This window comes from Schistocerca serialis, chromosome 7 (assembly GCF_023864345.2).
Source record: "Schistocerca serialis cubense isolate TAMUIC-IGC-003099 chromosome 7, iqSchSeri2.2, whole genome shotgun sequence".
Classification (NCBI taxonomy): Eukaryota; Metazoa; Arthropoda; class Insecta; order Orthoptera; family Acrididae; genus Schistocerca; species Schistocerca serialis.
Window position 1 is genome coordinate 196,807,916 of NC_064644.1, and position 18,742 is coordinate 196,826,657.

Consider the following 18,742-nt stretch of genomic DNA (forward strand, 5'->3'; position numbering starts at 1 on the left):
AATTAGTGCAGCCTATACATGGGGTTGCACTTCACCATCTGGAGGGAGGTAGATGTTACAGATGGTAATTTCCTGCGTTGTCTTCATCCTGACAGCCACAGCTTCTAAAGGTGTGTGAAGGGGGCACAGGTTTACTACAGACAGAGGAAAGGACCTAGATAAAAACTCCACCTGACAGTCTGTCACGGTCACTAGTGTTTTTGTAGTACCCTCCATAGTCACAAAGGACGGGGGTCCGCACTGTGAGAAACCAGGTTTCCTTGAAGGGCAGTGCCAAAAGTAGGTGTAACACTTAAAGAGTTGTCATAACTCAGCCAGGTAGGAGAAGAAAACCACTATAGCTCCACTGGAGGATACCACTTTTGGTAGTCGGGGAAGGCATGAAGTGACCAAGAAGGCAGTTTATGCCTCAGCATCACCTGCTGCCACCGGTTGAGTATTTGTATCAATTTCCACTGCGGGTGAGGTGTTGGCAATATCCAGGTCCTCAGGGGACGCTAAAATCTCCACCTCATCCTCAGACACAGAACTTGTAGGGAGTGGCGATGTTGGGGCCACCGGAGGGTCCCATTTCTTAGTAGACTACTTCTTCGTCTGCTTGTTCTCTCGCTTCTCTATAGGGGCTTGCTGGGGGGACTTCTCCAAAGTCGCTTCAGGCATGGAGGAAGACCGTGAAGCCCTTCATCCAGCAGCTTGTGGGTCCTTCAGCCACTGGCGAGTGTCCACATTTGCATTAGTGGAGACCTTGGAAGGGAGAGAGGGAGAGTCCCAAGCGACCCCTTCAGTGCGAGAGGAGGCGGAGGAGACTGTAGTCTATCCATCTGTGGGATGTGGACCGATGTCTCTGGCACTTGGAGGGGTATTGCTCTCAAAGTAGGTGCTTTGGGAGCAACAGAAGAAGATATGCATCCAACCGCCAAGGTTGATGTTGATGTAGATACAGCATACATAGATGTCGAGGGGTGGAGTGCAACTGTTCAAATTTACATCTAGCCACTTGGTAAGTCAGCCGGTCCAGCATATTGTACTCTATAATTTTCTGCTCCTTTAGGAGTACCGTGCAGTCTGGCATGAAGGGAGAGGTGCTCTAAACAGCTGACCCAAGTGGGAGGAGGTGCACATGGAGTATTGGGACACAGTGGACGACCGCAGTCTCAACATGTGCCCGACACTTAAAGCACAACATAGGGTGGCGGACGTTTGGCTTTATGTAACATAAGTATACCATCACCTTGACCTTTTCAGGCAATTAATCACCCTCAAAGACCTAGATGAAAGCACCGGTAGCAACCCTATTTTCTTTGGGTCCCCTGTAGACCCGCCAGATGAAGTAAACACCTTGTCTAAATTGGCACAGAGCTTGTCGTCAGACTGCAAGAGAAGATCACGATGGAAAATAAGACCCTGGACCACGTTGAGGCTTTTATGGTGGGGTGACAGAAACGGGAATATCACCCTGCTGGTCACAGGTGAGCAACGCCCGGGACTGGGCTGGAGATGCTGTCTGAATGAGGACTGCCCCACTTCTCATTTTCGACAGTGTAGCCACTTCTCCAAACTTGTCCTCAAGGTATTTGACAAAAAATAGAGGCTTTGCAGCCAGAAAGGAGTCCCCAACCATTCTGCTGCAGATTAAATACCTTGGCAAATAAGACTCGCTCTTTTCCACAGTTCTACGTTCCTCCAATGGTATGGCTAGGGAGGGGAATGATTTGAGGTAATATCTCTCAGCATTAAAGTTGATTTTTCCTTTTTTGGGACTGCTGTGGGTCATCCGCACTTATGGCACCCAGTCCTACCAGGGGCTCTCTCCACGGCCACCACCTGGCTACAGCAAAGGCCACATGGTGTGATGGCCATCGCCGGGAGCCCCAATGCCCCAACAAGATGGGAATCTGCTCCTTGGCATACGTAGGGAGTTTGCAGCTCAGGCATCAGCAGTGCAATCCCTGTATTGTTAACCACAATGGACTGGCTACTGTGCTGGACATTGGATGCCAAGGAATCCAATATTGTCCTGGGGATGAAAGAGGACAGTGGACTAGGGAAGCAGATGATGTACCCTGTAAGCTGTCTTTGCCCAGATAACTGGATTGCACATGGAGTTGCAGATCCAGGACAATATGAGGTGCAGAAGGTCTAATTGCACACTGGATATATGGCACACCACATAAGGCGTCCTTCCCCAAATGGCCCGTGCTTCAGATAATTTTGAAACGTGTAGGTCAAACCCTGAAAGGGGACAATAACTGATTAGGGCAAAAAGTTTCTTTTGGAGGGTAACCTCAAAACCACACCAGACAGACATTCTGTTCTTCTTTAGGGAGTATATACATCCTCAAGTGAGGATATTCCAACCAAAGATACTTCTCTGAAAGAAAAATAACCATAGCAATTATTCAATCTCAAGTGCAGTAGGTCGAGACACTGTCCATTGGGCTGTAACTTGTAATGAAAATGACAACTGCAAATGTAGCAGTATCCACGTTGACAATGATGGAAGGCAAATAAACGTAAATGAGGAGATCCCATGCAGCAGAATGTGTCTACTAATGATGTATAAAATAATATTCCTGAATCAGATAGAAATCAGTTATTTAAAAAGAGGACAAAACGGAGATGGAAACATTAGTACAGAAACCAAAATAGGAAGACCAGGAACAAATGTTGCATCCAAAACAAGGACTACTTTACTCAAAGAGATGTCTTCCAAGAAGCTAAAAAGTTCCAATGTCTTCTGTCCCTGCAAATGTTTCGAAAGAGAGAGGACATTGCTAGGAAAGAATGTGACAAATATTATAATGCTGAATCTTCTGATGCCCAGCAGGCATATTTGCTCATTGTTTTCCGATTTCGAAAACATCAAGCAAAGAAAGTTTAGTAGGTTATATGGACTGTGTGGAGAGGTCATATTTAAACTATTCTTTTTACGGGCATTAAGGATATCAAGTTGTAAAGTAAATAATGCTTTGCAAAAAACAAAATGCCCTGTAGGGCTTTGTGATTGTCGTGGAGCAGGTGGTGGAAAAATAAAATTGGTGCTACTAGTCTACAGGAGATAATTTAATACATTAAGAAAGTCCCCAAATATAAATCTTTAATGTTATTTGTAGTGTTTAAATTGTTTTGTGTTTCAAAAATCAATGAAAGATATTCCCCAGCAACAATAATGACAGTTTTCTTACCTTCAGTATGTTTTTCAATAATGTTTAGCTTAGAAAACATTTACCATTTATTTGACCTTTGATTACAATATACTGCACCTCATCAAGTTGTGAAAGCCATGGTTCACTAATAATGCCTTATTGTTACAATAGGTCTAATGCCGTGTTTGTTATGCATAACGAGACCAACAGATTTTCAAGTCTTTTAGTATATTGATGCATAACAGAAGCTTATGAGCGGCAGTTGAATATAAATAGGCTAACAATAATTTTCATTATTTTTTCATGTTGTTTAGAATGTAATTACACTGAGGTTCCACTCCTAACTGAAACAGTACTAAGCATGCTTCAGTATAAAAAAGGTTCAACAATGTTACATTTTGAAAGGAGTGGAAAATTTGGGCTCCACTATCTCACTATGATATTTTGGCACGAAAGAAATGGATCAAACCTCTGGCAATAACATTTGTAGATTTTAAGAAGACATATGACTGTCTCCACAGACCTTCGGTATTAAAAATTTTAAGAAATCTAGGACTCCATCCAAAACTAATTAAAATAACACAACTCACTCTAACCAACACCAAATCAAAAGTGAAGTTTAGAGGAGAAATTTCGGAACCATTCCTCATAAAAACAGGCTTAAGACAAGGTGACTGCCTATCACCATTACTGTTGAACTGTGCACTGGAGTACATAATGAGAGAATGGTACAAGGACAATCCAAAGATAAGAACTGGAAGTGTAAAAGTGGATATTAGCTTAAACTGCTTGGGATTCGCTGATGATCTTGCTCTCCTAGCCAACACCGTTCAAGAAGCCAGGCAACAAGTGAAATCACTACATGAAATAGCAGAGAAAGTAGGCCTTAGAATATCATTTGAAAAAATAAAAAAACAGAGATTATGCTAACTGATCCACCACTTGCAAAGAAAATTACAATATGAGAACAGGAAATCAAAATTGTTGATAAATTTCAATATTTAGGCGAAATAATAACATACAATCTAAATGGGAAGCCATCATGGCAGAATAGAATAAAAAACTGAACTACGCAAATTACATTACCAAAACTACGTACAACAAAAAAAAGCCTATCTATAGATGCAAAATTGAAACACTATAAAACAGTTACACAACCAGAAATAACATGTTGTTGTTGTTGTTGTTGTTGTTGTTGTTGTTGTTGTGGTCTTCAGTCCTGAGACTGGTTTGATGCAGCTCTCCATGCTGCTCTATCCTGTGCAAGCTTCTTCATCTCCCAGTACCTACTGCAACCTACATCCTTCTGAATCTGCTTAGTGTATTCATCTCTTGGTCTCCCTCTACGATTTTTACCCTCCACGCTGCCCTCCAATGCTAAATTTGTGATCCCTTGATGCCTCAAAACATGTCCTACCAACCGATCCCTTCTTCTAGTCAAGTTGTGCCACAAACTTCTCTTCTCCCCAATCCTATTCAATAGCTCCTCATTAGTTACATGATCTACCCACCTTATCTTCAGCATTCTTCTGTAGCACCACATTTCGAAAGCTTCTATTCTCTTCTTGTCCAAACTATTTATCGTCCACGTTTCACTTCCATACATGGCTACACTCCATACAAATACTTTCAGAAACAACTTCCTGACACTTAAATCTATACTCGATGTTAACAAATTTCTCTTCTTGAGAAACGCTTTCCTTGCCATTGCCAGTCTACATTTTATATCCTCTCTAACATATGCAGCTGAAACTATTTTCAAAACAACTAATACAGCAGAAATTGACAGAATACTAAAAATAGAAAGAAGAATAATTAGGACATGCATAAATAAACAGTATAAAATAAATGGACATTGGAGAATAACATCAAATGAAACAGTATGTAAGAAAATAGAACCAGTCATGAGCACGATCAGGAAGAAACGCATCTCATTCTTTGGACATCTGATGATAACTCCAGAAAACAGAATTAGTAAAAAAATAATACAAAAACTGTGGAATAGCAAGAGCGACATTAAATAGATCACAGAAATTAAGGAAGATATAAAAGAACTCCAAATTACAGTAGATGACCTAAAAAACAAGACAGAGAAAACCAGAATACTGCAAGACCCGCAAACCAGACTACAAATGAAAATAAAAAAAAGGAGTACAGGAAGAGTGGTCTCAGATGAAGAAAGAAAGAAAATATCTGAAAGAATGAAGAAATACTGGGCAGACACAAGAGCAAAACACCTTTCATATAAGAATAGACTCTAATAATTATATTACCTAAATATCATATTAAGTTACTGTAGAGCCAAATTGTATCCCTGTATAACAACTTGTTTACAACTTTGTATTTTTTGACTAAAGTGGTCCAATGAAGGCCATAAAATGAAATTAAAATAAATAAATAAAAATACTCTTCTATGTACTACAAGGTTACTATTATTAAGATAATAGTTTCCTGTCAGTTTCAAATGAGATCTGTACGCTGTAAGTGATGTCAATTTTTAAACTGATTATTATCAAATAGCTTTTAAATGATCTTTTTTCTCATGTACTGGAACATCAGATACAGTCACACACTGACTCGTAAGAAAAGGAGTAAATGAAAGACTGCAAAAGATTGTGTGTGGGAGTTCTGGCACTTTTTCACCACCTGAGATAATTCTTTAATTTGAAATGATGAGTAAATCAAAAATTGTGGTACATTTTGTCATTGGCCATAATTTTACTCCCTGAAGTCTATGAAAGCACATTTCTTTATTTCCCATTTTTCCTTTTCCTAAGGAATAGGAAGCAAAACATTTTAATATTTTAAGGAAACAATTGTTATCACCTGCTTATAATGCAAATCAGCACATGTGCTGTGGCTGGGAGGTTTTTAAGTAACTAACTAAATAAATAAACAACTGTTCAAAAAATGGAAGCTACAGTCATAAAACAAAGCGGATTACAGACTTTTGTCTATACATGATCATATGGTTGAATACAAAGAGCTCTCTCTCTCTCTCTCTCTCTCTCTCTCTCTCTCTGGCACTCATACACGTGGTACCACAAATATAGTATAGTTAATTTCACTGGCAAATGTGACAACTTACTGAATGTACTGGTGTGTTCTGGAATCATGAAGAGTGCGGTATATGGCCTGAACACTCTTGTTAAGATTGCGAGTCTGGTAACCGCGCCACATTCTTTGTATGCATGTTGCAGCTTTCTCTGTTAGGATACAAAAACTACAATTATTTTCTGCATTAAATCACACAAGATAAATATTCATGGATAAAACAAATAGTGCACACTGGTACAATCAGCTTCTCTCCTGGTATTTACTTCTAGTTATTTGAAGAGGCTGTTGTGTCATGAATTATGATTTGCTTTGTATAAATCCTGATATAACAGCAGAATTTTAGAAGATTACTAGAATAGTTCTGTATGTCTGTTGATCCTTTGCTCTTCAAGGAGACAATATTTCTTTCCTTCATTCCATGGCTTTAGCTACAAATCACTGCAGCCTAACATTCAGTAATACTCACTGATGAGTTTTGCAGTAAATTCTTGTCTGTTCACATATTTCCTCAGTAAGTATATAAGAATGTCTCTGTATTAGTACATATTTCATCGATCTTTCATTGTTATATTACAAACTTTATTGGTTTTAGCACACATTTTGTTGATTTCGATCTAAAACAAGCTATTTTAGATTTCTTAATTATTCTGCTCAATATTCTGAAGACTTATTTGTCTAGAGTTAACTGAGTGGAGTTGTCAATGTTTTTGATGTAACATATCATTCTTATATTTATTTATTTATTTGTTCTTTGAATCATTTTTTACAGGACATGCACATGGAGATGCACAGACATACAATTGGTATTGGACAATTCATAGCATCTGTGATGGTTTGACAACATGAGGTGAAGTGATTGGAATGTATGAGGGCTGTTCAAAAAGTAACCTAACTTTTCAAATTGCGCGGCCAACGTACATTCGATTATTGTTTTTTTTTTTTTGTTTTTTTTTTGTTCTGTTGGTACACATGTCCTGAACATAAGTTCACAGTTTCAAGTGTACAGCATACTTCGTTTGTTTTTGAAAGATAGAAAGGTTAGACGTGTTTTAGTGTGCTTGGCGATTTTCGATTATTATAAAAAATTGAGCAAAGAACTTGCATCAAATTTTGCGTGAAAAATCGAATCAAGTACTCTAAGACACTTGAAACTTTGACAGTGGCATATTGTGAATCTGCTGTAAGTGAAAAACAATGTTTACAATTGATACAAGCTCTTCCAACATGGCTGAGAAGATGCCAATGACGAACCTTGCTCTGGACACTCCAGCATATAAACAACAGATAATAACATTGAAGCTGTGAAGAAAATTGTTTTGGAAAACTGTCGAATTACCATAAGAGAAGTTGCTGATGATGTTAGCATATTGGTCAGCTCATGTCATGCAATTTTTTCAGATGTTTCGGATATGAGACGTGTGTCAGTGAAGTTTGTTCCAAAACTTCTCAATTTTGATCAGCAGAACTGTCACATGAGCATCACTTGAGCATCACTCAGGAGCTCTTGAATGATGTCAATGGTGATCCTGATTTGCTCAAAAGGGTCATAACCGGTGGTGAAACATGGGTTTACAGTTACGACATCGAAACCAACCAATGGAAGCATCCCAGAGAGCCATGACTGAAAAAAGCACGTCAAGTTCGATCACATGGCAAAGTTTTCAATTTACTGCAGTCTAGTGCATCATGAATTTTTGTCTCAAGGTCGTACAGTCAATAAGGATTATTACCTTGATGTTATGCGCTGTTTGTGAGAAGCAATACACAAAAAAGTCCGGAATTGTGTAAAAACAATTCGTGGCTTTTGCATCATGATAATGCACCTTCTCATTCATCGTTGCTTGTGAGAGATTTTTTTGGAGGGGGGGGGGGGGGGGGGGACCGAAAAACACGACAATCATACCTTAGCCACCATATTCACCAGATTTGGCACCCAGCGACATTTTCCTCTCCCCAAAATTGAAGAGCCCTATGAAAGGATGAACATTTTCAATGACTGAGGAAATAAAAGCTGCACTGCTGGAAGTACTCAAGGCTGTACCAAAAAGTGCTGATGAGAAGTACTTTGAGGATTGGAAGAAGTGTTGGACCAAGTGTATTCTATCTGAGGTGGTATTACTTTGAAGGGGACAACACATCTCATACACACGATTTTACAAAGTTACTAATTATTTTATTTCCATTTCTTTCTCACATATATAAAACACATGCCTTGTTGGCATAATTAAAGTACAGCATACATGTTGCATATTTTTAGATAGTATAAACACAAAAATATTTTGCATATATTTTACATTAATGTTTAGTTCTTGTACAAAAATTCATTCTTGCAACTGACTCAAATTTCTTTTCACACATATGGGTCAAAAAATTCAGATGCTGTGTAAAAGCAATGATCTAGCAGCGGGGTTTCCAGAGTCTTATTAAACAAAGGCAGAAACTTCCTGTTCCTTATTTCTGGTGGCAGACTGTTGTATAGTTGGATGCTTTGGTTAAATGGTGAGTTTTTGAAGGTGGAGGTCTACATATTTTGTACATGGAGTTTTTTTTTTTATTTTGTCTTGTACCGCGATCATGAACATTCACATTTTTGTCGAGTTTAGTAATATTACTTCTTACATGTTTGTAATATGTAGAGACTGCCAAGAGGAAGAATGAGTGAACTTTGGAAGAGAGGTCTGCAGCTGTCAGCTGGCTTTGCCATGTTCGTTATGCACTCAGCTCTCTTCTGGGTGAGGAGAATGTCTTTGCTGTGTGCAGAGTGTCCCCAGAATACAATACCATACCATTTTACACTATGAAATTGTCCATAGCAAGCAGTGCAGACAGTCTCTGTACTTGTGCAGTGTACAAGGATACGTAGGAACAGCACACTTAGTTCAGCTTATTATTTGTTTTGCTGATGTGTTTCCCACTTTAAACTGTCCTAAACCTAAAGGCGAAAAAAACTTTTTTTCTGATGTGGGGGATATAACAGAGCCATGCATTCCATGTGAAGTATAAATTTTGTGTTTCTTAGTTGGAAGTTTAGAAAGGTGGTTTTCTTTGTATTGACTATCAGATTACTTCTGTCAAACCAATCGCCCAGCTCATCTGCATTTTTAGTTACAGCCTCTTACAGCTCATGGTCATTTCTACTAGTAAGGGGGATACTGGTGTCATCTGCAAAGAGTGTACTGGTAGTGGTACTTACATTCAATGGAAATTCCTTAATGTAAAGAAGGAACAGAACTGGTCCAAGTACTGAACCTTGGGGAACACCTTTTGCGATATAGTCATAGTCATAGAGTAGTTTCAATATATCCATGATCATTGTTTGTTACTGGTACTTTTTGTTTCCTGTTTGAGATATATGAACTGAACCAGTTCAAAGGAATGCCTATGATGCCACACAACGGTTGTTTGAGAAGTAGAATATTGTGATCTATGATATCAAATCCCTTTGACAAATCTACGAAGAGCCCAATTCCTTTTTGTCTTGTATAGAGCATCTAGGGTGGACTGTATGTATTCATACCCGTTGTTGTGGATTTATTTTTCCTGAAGCCACACCGGGCATCTGTGAGGATTTCATTATTTTACAGAAAGTTTATTAATCTTTGATAGATCAGTTTCTCCCAAAGTTTACCAAACACAGGTATCAATGATATACGTCTGTATTTTCCCCACATTATTTTTCTCATCTTTCTTAATGACTGGGATAACTTTTGCCACTTTCACACTATCAGGAAATGTACCTGTCATCAGCGATGAGTTGTACACATTACAGAGGGGGACATTTGTGAAGTTCTTTAAGATGAAATCTGGAATGTCATCAATTCCACATGATAGATTGTTTTTAAGGCTCTTTGTGCTTAATATAATTTTGTCAGTAGTAGTTTCCCAGAAGAATATAGAGTCTATGAACTTTTTATTATATTTTGTCTATTGGGCGTGGGTGTTCATCTTCATGCTTTGTAGTAACTGGTTTACAATAGTTATGTAGTAATAGTTGAAAATAATTGCAACTGCTTGTGGATTAGCAACTATGGAATTATTTTGGGTCAGTGTTGTATTTTCATGTTCACAAGGCAGCTGATTTGTTTAATTTCTTATGATACTGAACACTGCCTTTGCTTTGTTTGAGGATGTTGCCACACAGTTGTCATTTGCCATTCATTTGGCTTGTGCTACAACTTTTTAAAGGATTTTGACATATTGCTTGACACATCTCTCTCTTGGGAGGGGGTGAGGTTGTCATTTTTAAATACTTCAGCATGTCTCTCTTCCTTCTGCAGGAAATCCTTATGCCAGTTGTTACCCACGGCTTCTTTTTGGGTTCTTTTTATTTAATATGTTTTAATGTGAGAGTAAAAGCAACACTGAACTGATACAGGTAGCTATTTAAGAAAGATTCCATTTTTTGTCTGCATCATTTGCTTTGTGTACCATATTTCATTTTTCTGCTACTAGGGAATCGTTGAACATTTTCAAGGTATCTTCATTTCCACAGTAATCAATGATGTTCAGTGGATTCTTTGAGGAGATTCCTTTAAATGTTTTGAAAGGCAGCTTCATTATTGTTCTGTTTGATTACTAAACAAGTAGCACTCGACTTGATATCTATTTCACTACAAGTGTTTCAGATTCTTCATTTTGAAGATCTTGCATGGTATATCACATATTTAACATCTCATCATAACTGCAGCGCAAGATCTCACCCACCTAGAATCTTTGCTGTACTAATCTACAAAATAAAAATATTCCCACTGGTTGCATTAAGAATGGCTGAAGTACTTCCTAATGGCAGTTTCAGGAATTCTTCATATAAAATTAAAACATATGCTGTCCAACAATGTTGATTATACTTCTTGTTCCCATGTGACACGAACATTTATGTATAAGGTACTTCTCACTATGTTAATAAGGTTAACATTACTCACGTAATTCTGTTTAATCAACATTTTAACTTCCACTATTATTATTATTGCCACTTGGTGTAACTAATTGTCTACACTCACTTTAACATTATCTGCAAAGAAAATACCTTGGAAAGCCTTATTATGACCTAAAAGAAAAGGTATGCCCCCAAAAAGGTTTACTCTTGTCTCTCCTTTAAACAAACCCACACTGTTAAAATGTAGTGTACAGTAATATGTATGGTGTTTAAGCACATATTTAATTTCAGACAATATTTTTGGTTTGTTTTTTTGCAACAATGACTGAGTCACTGGATAGTACTGAAGAAGAACTGCCAAGTGGAAAGATAAGGTATATATTGAAACAATAGCAGATATTTCTAGTTGCTTGTTAGTGTGACAATTTATACATTTAAAATGTAAACAAAATTATGTATAAGCAGCATGTATATTTTTTCGTTAGCTGAATCATAGTAGGACCCAATTTCTGTTGAGGAACATGAAAAGGAAGCAGTGGTTGGGAAGGGAGTGAGACAGGGTTGTAGCCTCTCCCCAATGCTATTCAATCTGTATTTTGAGCAAGCAGTAAAGGAAACAAAAGAAAAGTTCAGAGTAGCTATTAAAATCCATGGAGAAGAAATAAAAACTTTGAGGTTCGCCGATGACATTGTAATTCTGTCAGAGACAGCAAAGGACTTGGAAGAGCAATCGAACGGAATGGACAGTGTCTTGAAAGGAGGGTATAAGATGAACATCAACAAAAGCAAAACGAGGATAATGGAATGTAGTTGAATTAAGTCAGGTGATGGTGAGGGAATTAGATTAGGAAATGAGACACTTAAAGTAGTAAAGGAGTTTTGCTATTTAGGGAGCAAAATAACTGATGACGGTCGAAGTAGAGAGGATATAAAATGTAGACGGGCAATGGCAAGGAAAGCGTTTCTGAAGAAGAGAAATTTGTTAACATCGAGTATTTATTTAAATGTCAGGAAGTCGTTACTGAAAGTATTTGTATGGAGTATAGCCATGTATTGAAGTGAAACATGGACGATAAATAGTTTAGGCAAGAAGAGAATAGAAGCTTTCAAAATGTGGTGCTACAGAAGAATGCTGAAGATTAGATGGGTAGATCACATAACTAATGAGGAGGTATTGAATAGAATTGGGGAGAAGATGAGTTTGTGGCACAACTTGACTAGAAGAAGGGATAGGTTGGTAGTACATGTTCTGAGGCATCAAGGGATCACCAATTTAGTACTGTAGTGCAGTGTGGAGGGTAAAAATCGTGGAGGGAGACCAAGAAACGAATACACTAAGCAGATTCAGAAGGATGTAGGCTGCATTAGGTACTGGGAGATGAAGGAGCTTGCACAGGATAGAGTAGCATGGAGAGCTGCATCAAACCAGTCTCAGAACTGAAGACCACAGCAGCAGCAACAACAACAACACCTAAGTGTTGAGAGATAGTAAGAGATAGCACATATGACAAATTGAAGCTCATCATTAGTCACAAATGCTGTGAATCAAAATTTCATGATTTTGAGCTGCTGCTAGAGCTGTATCGATTGGCAAAGAATGTGCATTACTAATAGCCCTCAAAACCAAAATCAGAGGTCAGTGTCAGACACAATTTTGGACAGATACTGATGAGGCCACTAACTTGGAAGATTTCAAAAGAACCTCTTATCCTATTGCTGATGTGATTTGATTTTAGGAGCGAAACAATCTTTGAGCTCTGCATGTAGAAGAGCTAGAATTTTCATAACATACAGTCCCAACATTTCTGGGTGAAGGTAGTGATAGTTTAAAAGAATTCAAGCATCATTATGAAGGCAAATGTGGTTTTTAGAATTACAGAAGTTGAGGATGAAATAATCTACGTAGGTGGATGAACTTTAAGGGGGTGTAAACGAACCATTTTAACAGAACTGTGAAACAAACTCTTAAAATGTTAAGGAATCTTATACTATAAATGGAATCAGTACATAGATATGAGTTAATGAAATTGCTATTCTTAGTTCAGAGCATCATTTCTTATATCACAGTACTTTTTAAAAAAAACGTACGCCATAATGTTGGTTCAAATTTATGTTCATTCTGTTCTGCGTATTATAGTGACTTTTACAGACATGTTACGAATTCAGGGAGAAATATAATTCTCAGTTATATGAATACCTCATACGTGCTCCTTGATAATCCTTCATGAGTTTGAAAACTTCTGTTGTAGAGCACAAGGCAAACCTTAAGTATGAGACTGTTGGGTTCAATGTAAAGCAAAACTGTCTTCACTGATCGTAGGTATGGAGACAAAAGCAAAGGTATTTTTCAGTTTGTGATATGTCAGAATTCTTATCAATTACAGTAGCAAATAATGGTCACTGTTTTGCTGAATAACTGTGCCAAGGAAGAAAGTGGAATGTTATCCATAATAAGAAGTTTGATGGGATATTGTATATAATAATTAAAATGGATTTGGATTTAAAAGCTAAATATTTGTTCCTGTGGGACAATATTTATTCATTTAATTTATCTACCACATCACAGATTTCAGAGCTATTTCCCACTCACAGTTCCAATAACATAAGTAATAAAAAGATCGAAAAAATTGTGGCTAACGACAGCAAATAATTTGATGCTGGAAACAAAAACAGAGGTGCTGTTTGTAATGATAACTGTCAGTGGTGAAACAGAGAAGAATGAGATTAAGAACTTATGTAACACATCAAAGCAAGAAAGCCAAACAACTGTAATCACTGCAGAACTTTTCAGCAAAGCCTGTTTGTCTCACAAAATAAATAAATGTAATACAAGGAAACATTCCACGTGGGAAAAATTATATATAAAATCAAAGATGAGGTGACTTACCGAACGAAAGCGCTGGCAGGTCGATAGACACACAAACAAACACAAACATACACACAAAATTCAAGCTTTCGCAACAAACTGTTGTCTCATCAGGAAAGAGGGAAGGAGAGGGGAAGACGAAAGGAAGTGGGTTTTAAGGGAGAGGGTAAGGAGTCATTCCAATCCCGGGAGCGGAAAGACTTACCTTAGGGGGAAAAAAGGACAGGTATACACTCGCACACACGCACATATCCATCCACACATACAGACACAAGCAGACAAGCTATGTCTGCTTGTGTCTGTATGTGTGGATGGATATGTGCGTGTGTGCGAGTGTATACCTGTCCTTTTTTCCCCCTAAGGTAAGTCTTTCCGCTCCCGGGATTGGAATGACTCCTTACCCTCTCCCTTAAAACCCACTTCCTTTCGTCTTCCCCTCTCCTTCCCTCTTTCCTGATGAGGCAACAGTTTGTTGCGAAAGCTTGAATTTTGTGTGTATGTTTGTGTTTGTTTGTGTGTCTATCGACCTGCCAGCGCTTTCGTTCGGTAAGTCACCTCATCTTTGATTTTATATATAAAATAAATAAATGTGTACCTGTGTCAAAATGTTTTAAATATTACAAACAGAAACACCCTTCTGTTGTCTTTCAATTATGCAAATCTTGTGCATGTCTTGCCAGTTATATGATTCTAATGAAGTACACAAGAGAGACTTAGTTTCTTCCCACACAGGAAAGAATTTCTTTCACGAGGACTCATTTATGGGGTATTTATTTACAAAATGCTATGATCTTGATTCCATAAGCTTGGTTTCTTCTTAGTGCTAAAAATTAAGACATGAGCGAAATTACATTTTTGCATTTTCCTTCTTCACTGAGTTCACACAAACTGTATACAGAGCTGAAACTAACAACCACAGAATAATAAAGAAACATGTTAGTGTATTACTATAAATTATGGAGTATTTAGATGTCTTGCTTACCCTGTTGGATGTCAACTGTCATTCCTTGACCGACTTCTGAGTTCGACTGTACCCCATTGGTGTTCTTCCACTGGCTGCATTCAGCTGCTGGACCTAAAATGGATATGCAAATCAAAAAGAGTGTCACCAATACAGCATATTATTAAAAATAACACAAAGAGGGGGGAGACAAGGAAGGAGGAATGACAGAGGGGAAGGGGGGGCGGGGAGCAGGGATGAGTTGGGACAGAGGGAGGATGTAGGTGGAGGGTGAGTTATGGGAAAGGGTAAGTATGGGGAGAATGGAGAGAAGGGAGTGAGGAACAGAGAGAGAAAGGAAGGAAGGGAGTGGGGGAAAAGGGAAAAGACAGTGAGGGAGAGAGGGAAGAGAAAGAATGGGAAGGTAGACGCGAGAGTGTGAAGATAGGGGAGACAGGAGAGTGGGACAGAGCAGAGGAGGGGGAGGGGGAGGAGGGGGAGGAGGGGAGGGGGAGGGGGAGGGGGAGGAGGAGGAGGAGGAGGAGGAGGAGGAGGGGAGGAGGAGGGGAGGAGGGGGGGAGGGAGGGAGGGAGGGAGGGAGATGCAGCATGCAGGTGACGCATGAAGCAGGGGAAGCAGGGAACAGGTGGAAGGGGAGGGGGGAAAAGGCTGGGAGGTTGGGGAAGAGTGGTGGGCAGGAAGTGAGAGTGAATGGCTGATGGTTGGTGGATGGGAGTGAGTGTGGGAGCAGTTGAGAGAGTTTGGATGCAGATGACAAGAACAAAAGGGAAAAAGAGAGAAAAAGAGAGAGAGAGAGAGAGAGAGAGAGAGAGATTATATGACCATTAATTACCAGGAGCTGAGAGATCTGCTGGAGGCACAGCATCTTTTCTTTGCCAGCGCTCTTGTGCTCTGTGTCTTATTGTTTCTAGTTTGGATGCAGACATTTCACTATCATCATCGCTACTATTGCTAACGCGAATGCGACGTGGTGAACCATGCCGTCCACTTCCAGCACCGCCCCTTCGTGGTCTTGCTCTTGGGCTAGAGTGCGCACTCTGGCAACGTTCTGGAGATCCTTTCCCTCCAGGGGGTCGAACTCTATGTGGCCGACCAAGTATTGCTGCAGTCACTGGTCGATAGTCTGGGCTCATCAGAGATTCTGGTACAGGAACCAGCTTAGTTGCAGCTTGAAGTGGGCAACCACTGTTAGCATCAGCATCCACAACACCTTTAACAATAAAGTTTATGGAAGTTAATGAGTGGAAAATAACCATTATGGATGAAAGTTTTACAGGGGCAGAAAAAATCTGATATGTTGAGGTTTTGATTTCTCATTGATCCTACAGTGCTTATGATGTCATTTTTACACACTGCAAAATGCTATTTGAACTTTTTTTCACATTGCTCTTCATCTATATGACTGCCCTGAAGTTCACAGTTAAGAGCGTTGCAAATGGTTCATAAAACGATGTTCAAGCTATTTTTTTAACATGCCACTCGAACAGCACACGGCAAAAACCAACACTTAAATCTTTCTGTACGAGCTGTGTTTTATTTTATAATGAAGCTCACTTCTCCCTGTGTAGGTGGGAGCCAACAAAATATTTTTGCATTCGGTGGAGAAAGCTGGTGACTGAAATTTCAGGGAAAGATCCTACCACAGCAAAAAATGTCTGTTTTAATTATAGCCACCCCAACTTGTGCATTATATCGGTGACACTCTCTCCCTATTTTGCAATAATAGAATATGAGCTCCCCTTCTTTGTACTCTTCTAATGGTCTCTGTCAATACTACCTTATGCGGATCACATACCACACAACAATACTCCACAAGAGGAAATATAGCATAGTGTAGATCTCTTGCACCTTTAAAGTGATCTGCCAATAAAACACAGTCTTCAGTTCACTTTCATCACAATATTATGAATGTGACTGTTTCAGTCTAAATAATTCAAAATTTTAATCCTTAAGTATCTAGTTGAATTTACAGCCTTTAGATTTGTGTGATATGTCATATAACAAAAAAATAAAGTGAATTCCTTGTAGTACTCATGTGGATGACTTCACTCTCTTCATTATTTAGTGTCAATGGCACCTTTTGGATAATATACATACCCCATATAAATAATTTTGTAATTTGTTTTGATCTTCTGATGAGTAAATGTGATGGTAAATGACAGCATCATACGCAAACAATCTAAGAGGCCTGCTCAGATTGTCTCCTAAACTGTGTATATACATTAGAGACAGCAGAGGGCATACAACACTTCCTTGGGGAACACCAGATACCACTTCTGTTTTACTAAATATGACTTCCCAACAGTTACTATGAAATGTGACTTTTCTGAAATGAAATTGAAAATATAGTTGCATAATTGAACTGATACTCAGTCGCCCCACAATTTGCTTAAAAGCTGCTTTTGAGGAATGGTGTCAAAAGCCTTCTGGAAATCTAGAAATATGGTATCAGTTTGAGATTCTCTGTTGATAGCACTCATTACTTTGAATAAAGAGCTAGTAGTGTTTCAGAATGATATTTACCAAATCCATGCAGATAATTTGTAAATAGATTGTTTTCACCCAAATAATTTGTAATTTTAGACCACATGGTATGTTCCAAAACCCTACTACAAATCGACATCAGTAATATGATGTCTTTAATCCTGTGGATTACACCTATTTCCTTTCCTAATTAATGGTGTACCTGTGCAACTTTCCAATCCTTAGCTATGGACCTTTCATTAAACGAATGGTTGTATATGATTGCAAAGTGCAATTGGTATACAATTTCAACTGGAAGACTTGCCTTTATTAAGTGATTTAAGCTGCTGGTCTACACTGAGGATATCTACTTCTAAGTTAATCATATTGACAGTTGTTCTCGATTCAATTCCTGTGTCAATATACATGTCCATTCTATGCCTTATAAATTGAACCAGTTGCCAAGCATGAGGAAAGAAATGGCATACACTTGCAATATAACATCATCTCAAGGACTTTCGTGTTCAAAAATCAATATTCTTATTTAACTGCCTTTTGCTTTCAAAGCTTCCAAAGCAAAACAAATAAGGTTTTTTTTTAAACAAACTAAGTCTGGAAAGTGTTCTTTTCAGAATAAAAGAAACTTTTAACTGATCCTATGTGAAACGAAATTTTAACACACCACCTTAGATCAAATACATATTAAGTATTAGTGTTTAAAAAAAGCTTACTGGGAGTAAAATAGTAATCCTGCTTATAGCTCTTGTGAGTTGTCATGATGGCACTTTATGTTAATTGCCCTAATGTCAGATCAAATATTGGAATTACACAATGAAATACTACTAACGCAAATAGCAGAAATGGAAGTACCAAATAAATTATGTAACATAAAGAATCAAAGAACACACAAATATGAAGAATTTCACAAAAATATAGATGCTAGCTTGCAGATTTGTGGATCCAAAACTGGAATGTTGAAATAAATAGTAAACTCATCAACTGATACTGCTATTTGCATGTGAATGTGTCAAAAGGTGTTGAGGTTCTGGAGGAATGTGGATAGGGCATCATCACCCTCGATCCAGATCATGAAGATGTAATCAATGAATCTGAACCAAGTGAGGGGTTTGCGATTCTGGGTATTCAGGAAGGATTCCTCTAGATGGCTCATAAATGGGTTGGCACACGATAGTGCCATGCAGGTGCCCATAGGCATTTCTTTGTAGGTGATGCCTTCAAAGGAGAAATAATTGTGGGTGACTAGGAAGGATGGTGTAGGTTTGGAATACATTGGCACTGGGAAAGGTACTGTTCAACATCAGTAGGAACGTGAGCATTAGGGATGTTAGTGTAAAGGGAGATGGCATCAATAG

The 18,742-nt window shown here is 38.5% G+C and overlaps 1 protein-coding gene across 2 annotated transcripts in view; it reads right to left on the bottom strand.

The window, feature by feature from the left end:
* LOC126412828 (centrosomal protein of 97 kDa) overlaps positions 1-18,742 on the bottom strand; it is a 196,741-nt gene that overhangs the window by 69,886 nt on the left and 108,113 nt on the right. For both annotated transcript variants that reach the window (XM_050082653.1, XM_050082652.1), the window contains 3 exons: positions 15,739-16,116; positions 14,928-15,020; positions 6,235-6,352 (listed from right to left, as the gene is read on the bottom strand). In XM_050082653.1, coding sequence (XP_049938610.1) covers positions 6,235-6,352; positions 14,928-15,020; positions 15,739-16,116 — 589 coding nt within the window. The remainder of the gene's footprint in view (positions 1-6,234; positions 6,353-14,927; positions 15,021-15,738; positions 16,117-18,742) is intronic.